Source organism: Aquarana catesbeiana, linkage group LG13 (genome assembly GCF_042186555.1).
Source record: "Aquarana catesbeiana isolate 2022-GZ linkage group LG13, ASM4218655v1, whole genome shotgun sequence".
Classification (NCBI taxonomy): Eukaryota; Metazoa; Chordata; class Amphibia; order Anura; family Ranidae; genus Aquarana; species Aquarana catesbeiana.
In genome coordinates, this window is record NC_133336.1 from 53,867,259 (window position 1) to 53,877,334 (window position 10,076).

Consider the following 10,076-nt stretch of genomic DNA (forward strand, 5'->3'; position numbering starts at 1 on the left):
TCGAGTCTTTTTTGGACACCGCGCCGGTCCTGAGGAGCTGCGGGCAGGAGTTTTTAGGCGAGGCCGCGGTTTCGGCCTTGCGGACTAGGCAGAAGCCGCGGCCTCGCCTAAAAACTCCTGCCCGCAGCTCCTCAGGACCGGCGCGGTGAAAAGAAAAAAAAAAAAAAAAAAAATCGATTTGCTTAAATTTTGAATCAATTTGACCTCTCAACTCGATTCAAGATTTAAAATTGATTTTTTCCCCAGCCCTAATCAGGGCTTGTTCACACCGGCAGCTGCGCTGAACATGTATTGCTGGAGGGACAGTGTGAATACTCCGATTATCTTTATTATAAATACAGGATTTATATAGCACCAACAGTTTATGCGGTGCTTTACAACATAAGGGTAGACAGTACAATACAATTCAATATTCAATGGCTAGCTGACGTTGATTGACAGAAGCCAATGGCGCCGTTGCTGTGTTTCAGTCAATCAGGAGGGAGAATATCGGAGGGCTGAGACAGTCGTGGACATTGCTGGACAGAGAGAGACCTCATATAAGTGTTGGGGGGGGGCGGTGCACACAGAAGGCTTCTTATCATAATGCACAACGATAAAAAACCTTCTTAAAACCACTTTAAGTGCTATTGGCTGCAGCACAGAATGATGAAGCTGACTGCATCATACCACACTGCGCGGAAAAAGAAAAGAAAGAGAAAAAGAAAAAAGGAAGAGTACAGCAAGCCGTACTTTTTTCCAGTGCACGCTGCTGAGACAGTGCTAGGCATTGTTACCCAGTACAGGCTCAATATACATGGTTTGAAGGGGCCTTCACTTTTAATCAGTTTTCTACCCGGCTCCTTCGATTTTTCAGTTGAAGTTTGTGGACAGGGCCACATGGCTCAAATTTTGATGCAATCAACCAAACTTTGAGCAGCGTATAACAGGCTTAAATCATGCTTGCATGAAATTTAGTTGCATCTTTCATAACAAAAAAAATATAATAAAAAAAAAAAAAAAAAAAAAAAAGTTTATGAATATCTCCCAATTCCCAGCCATCCACTACAGGAGTTCTACTAGTGAGGTCATATAAAATGTCACTTCAGCTGAAATATATCATAGCCAAAGCTTTTTTTCCTATGGCTGCCTGTGCAGTCAAAAATAAAGTCCTGCAATTTAACCCTCTCTATTTGTCCTGGTGATTATTGCCACAGAGAAACTTCAAATGGGACACCTGTTCCAATGACAAGAGGGAAATTCCACTCACTTTGCACAGACATCCTCTGACTTCCTGCTGTGTCTTCAGGACAGGAAGTGAAGAGAAATCTTGCGCATGCAGACAGCAAAAAAAAAAAAAAAACCCGACATTAATAAACTGATATTTTACCCATTCCCTACAATATCCCAAGCAATTAGTTTGGTTTTACATGCAGTGTACACAAACTGACAGGAGCACTTTGACAGCTCCAGCATGGCATTCACTCCATGGTTCCCTTTATAGGTGTAATGGGGCATGCAGAATGCCAAGATATAGCTGCTCAAACCATGATTGTGTCACCACTTGCTTTACCGTCACAAGAAAGTCCTGGTCGTAAGCTTGAGATGGTGTTTGCCACACACAAACATGTCCGATGGTTGGGAACAATGTGAAGCTCGATTCCTTGGACCATATTACAGCTCTCCATTGATCAATAGTCCACAATTTATGGACTCTGCACCACTCTCTCCTCTTCCGAGTAGAGCTGCACAATTCTGCCCAAAATAAGAATCACGATTCTCGCAGCGTAACATCTTTCACATTATACAAATATATATAAAAATATATAAAAAAAAAAAAATTGTGCTAACTTTATGGTTTAGTTTTTTTTTTTTTTTTTTTAAATTCGTTAAAGTGTTTTTTTTCCCCCCAAAAAAATTGCATTTGAAAGACCGCTGTGCAAATAGTGTGACATAAAATATTGCAACAACCACCATTTTATTCTCTAGGGTCTCTGCTAAGAAAATATATATAATGTTTTGGGGTTCCAAGTAATTTTCTAGCAAAAAAATAAGGATTTTAATTTGAAACCAACAAGTGTCAGAAAAAGGTTTAGTCTTTAAGTGGCTAAACTTCCCTCATTTACAGGCTGAAGTTCATTCCTTTGATCTAAAGAACAAAATGTTACAATGTTTATAGTTCGCTCAGGGCTGAGGAATGTTGCCGTACACACGGTCGGATTTTCCGACGGAAAACGTGTGATAGGACCTTGTTGTCGGAAATTCCGACCGTGTGTGGGCTCCATCACACATTTTCCATCGGATTTTCCGACACACAAAGTTTGAGAGCTTGCTATAAAATTTTCCGACCACAAAATCCGTTGTCGGAATTTTCGATCGTGTGTACACAAATCCGACGCACGAAGTGCCACGCATGCTCAGAATAAATAAAGAGATGAAAGCTATTGGCTACTGCCCCGTTTATAGTCCCGACGTACGTGTTTTACGTCACCGCGTTCAGAATGATCGGATTTTCCAACAACTTTGTGTGACCGTGTGTATGCAAGACAAGTTTCAGCCAACATCCGTCGGAAAAAATCCTAGGATTTTGTTGTCGGAATGTCCAATGTCCGACCGTGTGTACGGGGCGTTAGATGATTCTCTGCATAGAAAGAATTGGAAAATGCTTTGTTAAGATCACAAGGGAAAAAAAAAATAAAATAAAATTTTTTTTTTAAAAATTGCAATCTCTATTCTTAACGATTAATCATGCAGCTCTACTTCTGTGCATTAATATTGGTCACTAGTGGTTTGGCAATTGCTCGCCCATGAATGTTTTCCTTATAGAGTTCCCTCCACACAGTTTTTGGGGACACAAACTTTGGAAGACTGAGATTGAGCGCTGAAGTCACTTTTGAAGCCATTATTACTCCGGGTCACAGTCCTGCACAATGTCCTTTTATCCCCTTTGGTCAGGTGACCATGTCGACCGCTCTTATGTGACGATGTTGTTTTCTCGTAAACTGTATATGCCGTCATAACCTTCGATACTGTACCTCACGACACCGCAAATAAATTGGCAACTTCAGTCACATAGGCACCAGCTAAGCGGGTACCAACAATTTTCCTTCTTTGAAACTGAGTTCTGACATGACTCCGTATTACTAGCAGCACATGCAGTGAATGACGGAAGTGAGGCTTCCCACCTGTTAGCTAGGTGTCTCATCACAGCAGAAACAAGAGAAGGTTACATCACAATTATAAGAAAGACTCTTTGAATAATAGGCCCCCAAAAATGAATCCCAGGACCCAAACATGGGCTTCAACTCCTCCACACACCTCGCAACAAGTGACAGGTTTGACATCCTCCATGTCAATGCTCATCTTTCTTTGTTACTGGACCCCAAAACTCAAACTGAATGGTGAGACCATTTAGATCAAAATGTAGTTCTAGATTCCTCGGCACACCCCTAGTACCAACATACATCTGGAGATCTCAAAAATCAACTCCGGCATTTTATACAGGGTCTAGACCTCCGGACAAACCCCAAAATAAATCTAAAAAGATAGATTTTTTATTGCTTCGGAACCCAAAAATTACAAGAAAGGGTCTTTAAAAAAAATCAGGCCAGTCAAAATTAAACATGGGCTTCAGCCCCTCCACACACCATCACGGTCAAGTGGCAGAAGACGTCAAACCTATGTCAATGTCATTCTTGTTGTACCGGACCCCAAAATACAATGATACTCCCCAAAAACACAACAGTGTGACCATTAAGAAATGTCATTCCATATCCCCCAATGCACCCCCAAGTACAAATAGATGTTACAGAACCCCAAAATACAATGATCCCCCAAATCCCAACAAAGCAAACCATTGACCATTAAGGGTCCCCAAATTTCATTTTAGAGCCCTCAAACTCCACCGGGTACAAATAGAACTCATAGCACCCCAAAACCCAATAAAGTGAGTGGTGCAACCATATAGAGCCTTGTAATGTAATTCTAGATCGCTTAACGCACCCTAGGTAAAAACAGATCATGTAAACTCCAAAATAAAGGGATCCCCAAATCCCCAATAAAGTACATGGTGTGACCATTATGAAACCCCAGAATTTAATTTTGGAAATCTCAAAGCACCGCCTGGTACAAATAGATGATGTTACAGCTCTCAGAACATAGAATGGCTCTTTGTATAATCAGGCCCCCCAAGAATGCATCCAAGAACTCAAAAATCAGTTTCAGCCCGGCTACACACCCCACAACAAGTGACAGAAGATGTCAAACCCAAGTCAACATTCACCTTCCTTTGGCTATCAAGATGGCTGGCACAAAAAACTGAATTCCCCCAAAATGCAACAAAGTGAACAGTGTGACCAGAAAGTGCCCCAGAATTTAATTCTAGATCCCCAACGCTCCAGTGGGTACAAATAGTTCACGTTACAGGACCCCAAAATAAAGGGATTCACCCAAAAAGTGAATGTGTGCCCATTAAAAGAACCCCAGAATTGAATTCTAGATCCCTCAATGCACCCATGGGTACAAAAAGGTCATGTTACAGGACCCAAAACATAAGAAAGGCTCTTCGTATAAGTCAGCACCCCCCCCAAAAAAAAAATAAATCCCAGAACCCAACATGGGTTTCACCCCCGCTACACACCAAGTGACAGAAGATGTCAAACCTAAATCAATCTTCCTTTGGCGGTCCAGATGGCTGGACACCAAAAGACAGAACACTTCCAAAGCACAAAGTGAACAGTGTGATCATTAAGAGCCCCAAAATTTCATTCTAGATCCCTCACGCTCCACTGGGTACAAATAGATCACCTTACAGGACCCCAAAAATAAAGGGCTCCTCCAAAACCCTAAGAAAGTAAATGTGTAATGATTAAAAGGACCGCAGTATTTAAAGGGGTTGTAAATCCTTAAGGTTTTTAAAAACAATGCATTCTATGCATTAGGGTGAAAAACCTTCTGTAGTGCAGTAACCCCCCCAGAGCACCCCACCCCAGGCTACCACTGCTGTCAATCAAATCCAGTGACAAGGGGCCGAGTCCTGCTGTCTGTCTGTGTCAATGGCAGGACTCGGGAGCGCACCCACACGAGTGCCCCCATGGAATGGGGGTACTTGAGAAGAGGAGCCAGGAGCGCTGCCGGGGGACGCCAGAAGAGGAGGATCAGGGGCCGCTGTGCAAAACCCTTACATAGAGCAGGCAAGTATAATGTGTGTGTGTTTTTTTTTTTTTTAATTAACAAACAAACCTTTAGAACCCCTTTGATCATAGATTCCTCAATGCACCCCTGGGTACAAATAGGTCATGTTATAGGACCCAAAAATTATAAGAAAGTCTCTTTGTATAAATAAGGCACTCCAAAAAATAAATCTCAGAACTCAGAGTTGGGTTTTAGCCCTGTCACACACCGCAACAAGTGACAGAAGACATCAAACCTATGTCGGTGTTCATCTTCCTTTGTAATGGAAACCCCAAAACATAGTGATCCTCATAATCCAACAAAGCAAACAGAATGACCATTAAGGGATGAAAATTTTAATTTTGGGGCCCTCACACTCCACCGGGTACACAAAAAAACATTACAGCACCCCAAAATAAGGAGTTCCCCAAAACACGACAAAGTGAGTGGCGTGACCATTTAGAGCCCTAAAATGTCATTTCAGGTCCCTCAACGCACCGTAGATACAAATAGATCATGTTACAGAACCCCAACAAAATCAATGGTGTGACCATTAAGAGTCTCAAAACTTTATTCTAGATCCCTCACACTCCACCGGGTACAAATAGATCATGTTGTAGGACCCCAAAACCCAAAAAAGTGAAAGGTGTGATCATTAAGGAACCCCAAAATGTAATTGTAGAACCCTCAATGCACCCTGGGTACAAACAGATCATACTGCAGCACCCAATATAGGAAAGGCTCCTCATAAAAAATTTTGTTGGGGGTGGGGGGGGGGTGGGAGGCGGGTACCTAGTTTTCACAGATACCCAGCTCCCACTTCCTCTCCTGGCACTGGAAGGAAGTTCATCCCCCCCCCCCCCAATCTTCTGGGACACGTCACAGATCCCAGAAGATTGCCTGGCCATTCATAACGCGCAGGGTGGCTCGAGCATGCGCAGTGCACTCCCACACTTGCAATGCCCATGCCGCAGACAGGAGAGGGAAACGAGGCTTCAGGCAGCCGCATCGCTGAACCGTGGGACAGATGAGTGTCTGTTTATTAAAAGTCAGCAGCTACACTTTTTGTAGCTGCTGCCTTTTAAATGGGTGGAACTCCGCTTTAATGTTAATCCTCCTTTGGCGGTCTTTTGGCTGTCTGTCTTTCAAAAGACAGAATTCCCCCAAAACACAACGTGAACAGTGTGACCACTAAGAGCCCCAAAATTTCATTCTAGAACCATCAATATACCCTGGGTGAAAACAGATCATATAGCAGCACACAAAATATAAGAAAGGCTCTCCGTATAAATCAGGGTCCCCCCCAAAAATAATTAACAGAACCCAACATGGGTTTCAGCCCCGCTACGCACCAAGTGACAGAAGGTATCAAACCTAAGTCAATGTTAATCTTCCTTTGGCGGTGCAGATGGCTGGACCCCAAAAGACAGAACTCACCCAAAAACTCAAAGTGAAAAGTCTGACTATCAAGAGCCCCAAAATCTCAGTCTAGATCCCTCAGGCTTCACTGGGTACAAATAGATCACATTAAAAGGACCCAAAGTGAATGTGTGAGCATTACAGGACCTCAGAATTTAATTGTAGATCCCTTAATGCACCCCTGGATACAAACAGGTCACGTTAAAGGACCCACAAATTATAAGAAAGGCTCTTTGTATAAATAAGGCGCCGCAATAAATGAATCTCAGCATTGGGTTTCAGCCCTGTCACACACACCGCAACAAGTGACAGAAGACGTCAAACCTACGTTGGCGTTCATCTTCCTTTGTTACGGAAGCCCAAAACCCAACAAAGCAAACAGTGACCATTGAGGGCGCCGAAATTTTATTCTAGATCCCTCAAGCTCCACGGAGTAAAAAAAATAAATAAATAAGTTACAGCAACCCAAAATAAAGGGATCCCCAAAACCCAGCAGAGTGAGTGGTGTGACCATTTAGCCCCCCCGAAATGTAGATCTCTCAATGTACCCTAGGTACAAATAGATCATGATACAGAACCCCAACAAAATCAATGGTGTGACCATTAAGAGTCTCAAAACTTCATTCTAGATCCCTCACACTCCATCGGGTACAAATAGATCATGTTATAGGACCCCAAAATAGAGAGTTTCCCACCAAACCCCAAAAAAGTGCATGGTGTTACCATTACAAAACCCCAGAAATGTTATTGAAGAACTCCCAACGCACCCCCCCCCAGTGCAAAACAGATGATGTTATAGCTCCCAAATAAGAATGGCTTCTTGTTTAACCTCTTCCCGCCGAGCGTACGCAGATTTCGGGGGTTATACTGGAATGATGCCCGCAGCTGCAGTCATCATCCTTGTACCGGTTTTTACTGCGGGCGATCGGCTTTCCGGGTGTAACAACCGATGAGGCTAAAAGCCGCTTGGCTGTTATAACGCAGCAGCGGGAGGGGACATCCTCCCCTCCCGCCGCTGTTACCGAGCCTCCCGTTCGATCGGGAGGTCCGATGGCCAATCGGCTGTCTCCGGCAGCTGGGGGCAGGCTGGAGCGAAGCTGTGGGCGGCTTAGTTCCAGCCTTCTAAATGTAAACGCGGAAGTGACGTCATGACGTCACTTCCCGTTTACTCGGCTGCCAATGGCGCCGATTTTAAAAAGATAAACAGTATTCAGAATCGCCGTTTTTTTAGACCTCCGATCTCTCCATAAAGAGTACCTGTCACCACCTATTACTGTCACAAGGGATGTTTACATTCCTTCTGACAGCAATATAAGTCATCAATTTTTTTTTTTAACACAATTTTTAAATATAAAAATTAATAAAATAAATAAGTAAAAAAAAAAAAAATTTAAAGCGCCCCTATCCCCGCGAGCTCGTGCAGCAAAGAAAACGCATACGGAAGTCGCGCCCGCATATGTAAACGGTGTTCAAATCACACATGTGAGGTATCGCCGCGATCGTCGGAGCGAGAGCAATAATTCTAGCCTGGACCTCCTCTGTAACTCTAACCTGGTAACCGTAAAAAAAAAAAATTAAAGCGTCGCCTATGGAAATTCTTAGGTACCGTAGTTTGTCGCCATTCCACGAGTGCGTGCAATTATAAAGCGTGACATGTTTGGTATCTATTTACTCGGCGTAACATCATCTTTCACATTATACAAAAAAATTGGGGTAACTTTACTGTTTGGTTTTTTAAAATTCATGAAAGTGTCCCTTTTCCCAAAAATTCGCGTTTAAAACACCGCTGCACAAATACCGTGTGATATAAAATATTGCAACAATCGCCATTTTAACTCCCCCGAATGGCAACAAAGTGAACCGTGAAAGGCTCTTCGTATAAATCGGGGTCCCCCCACAAAAGCCCTGCTACAAGTGACAGAAGATGTCAAACCTAAGTCAATGCTCCAGGTGGCTGGACCCCAAAAGGCAACAAAGTGAACAGTGTGACCATTAAGAGCCCCAACATTTCATTCTAGATCCTTCATACTCCACTGGGTACAAATAGATCACGTTACAGGACCCCGAGATAAAAGAGAACCCCCAAAACCCAAGTAAATGTGTGATCATTAAAAGGACCCCGGAATGTAAATTCTAGACCCCTTAACGCACCCCTGGGTACAAATAGGACATGTTACAGCACCCAAAAAAAAAATATAAGAAAGGCTCTTCGTATAAATCGGGGTCCCCCCACAAAAGCCCTGCTACAAGTGACAGAAGATGTCAAACCTAAGTCAATGCTCCAGGTGGCTGGACCCCAAAAGGCATCAAAGTGAACAGTGTGACCATTAAGAGCCCCAAAATGTAATTCTAGAACCCTCATACTCCACTGGGTACAAATAGATCACGTTACGGGACCCTGAGATAAAAGGGAACCCCCAAAACCCAAGTAAATATGTGACCATTAAAGGACCCCAGAATTTAATTCTAGACCCCTTAAGGCACCCCTGGGAAGAAAGAAGTCATGTTACAGCACCCAAAAAATATAATTAAGGCTCTTCGTAATAAGTCAGGCCCCCCCCCAAAATGAATCTCAGCACTCGGTATTGGGTTTCAGCCCCACAACAAGTGACAGAAGACGTGAATCCTACGTCATTGTTCATCTTCCTTTATTACGGGACCCCAAAACATAGTGATCCCCAAAACCCAAGTATGTGGTGCCACCATTGAGACCCCCTGAATGTAACGCTCCCCTGGGGGGGGCACAGAGGGAAGTGGCGTTGCGGGGAGGAGACTTACGTTTTCGGTGTCGCGCTCGTTGACGGTGGGCAGTGGGGTTCTGGTGGACATGGTGGTCCCTTGTGGTGGCCGGTGATGGAGGAAGGATAGTGGTTACAGATCAGATCCCCCCCGGTGATTGGCTGGAAGGACGGGGCTCTCACCGACACCCTGTGGCCTCCAGGGGGCTCATTCTCTACACACAGCGGTGAGGACGGAGCTCACATCATCCTCTATGGACACAGCGCAGCCAATCACACAGGCCCCGGTGTGAGGTTCCAGGGGCGAGGCTCGCACACTCTCCCGGGGCGGGAGGCAAGCCTAGGCCGCTGTCGCTGTATTCCGAGCCCCGGTGGCTCCTCGGGCTCCCCTGAACATCTGGGGGCGGTCGCCGGTTTCTCTTCCCCCCCCGGATGGACCGCTCTGCCCCCTCCGTGCTGCTAATACACCATCCAAGATGGCCGAACCGCTTCCTCCGGACGGATCCGATCAGCCTAGCCCTACAGCCGCCGGAAATGACGCCGTCTCCGTCGGCGGCGCTGATTGGGGGCGGGTTAGAGTACGGGTTAAATGTTGTTGCTAGGAGCGACTGGAGCAGCTGAAGGTGGGGGGCGTGGGGGCGTTGCCCGGAGCAACCAATCGCGTTGCAGCTGGGTTTGGTGCTGCAGAGGCTAGAAATAAAAGGGCGCAGCTGATTGGTTGCTATAGGCAACACAGGGTACACAGGAGGCGTTAAAGCTGAGATGTAA

General features: G+C 44.8%; 1 protein-coding gene across 12 annotated transcripts in view; it reads right to left on the reverse strand.

Annotated features, from left to right (window-relative positions):
* Positions 1-9,863, reverse strand: part of MARK3 (microtubule affinity regulating kinase 3) — a 140,510-nt gene extending 130,647 nt beyond the window's left edge. For 5 of the 12 annotated variants that reach the window (XM_073610500.1, XM_073610498.1, XM_073610499.1 and 2 more), the window contains exon 1: positions 9,349-9,863. In XM_073610500.1, coding sequence (XP_073466601.1) covers positions 9,349-9,399 — 51 coding nt within the window. In that variant the 5' untranslated portion in view covers positions 9,400-9,863. The remainder of the gene's footprint in view (positions 1-9,348) is intronic. The other 7 variants (XM_073610508.1, XM_073610505.1, XM_073610506.1 and 4 more) reach the window with 3 other exon arrangements.
* Between the last annotated feature and the right edge of the window lie 213 nt (positions 9,864-10,076).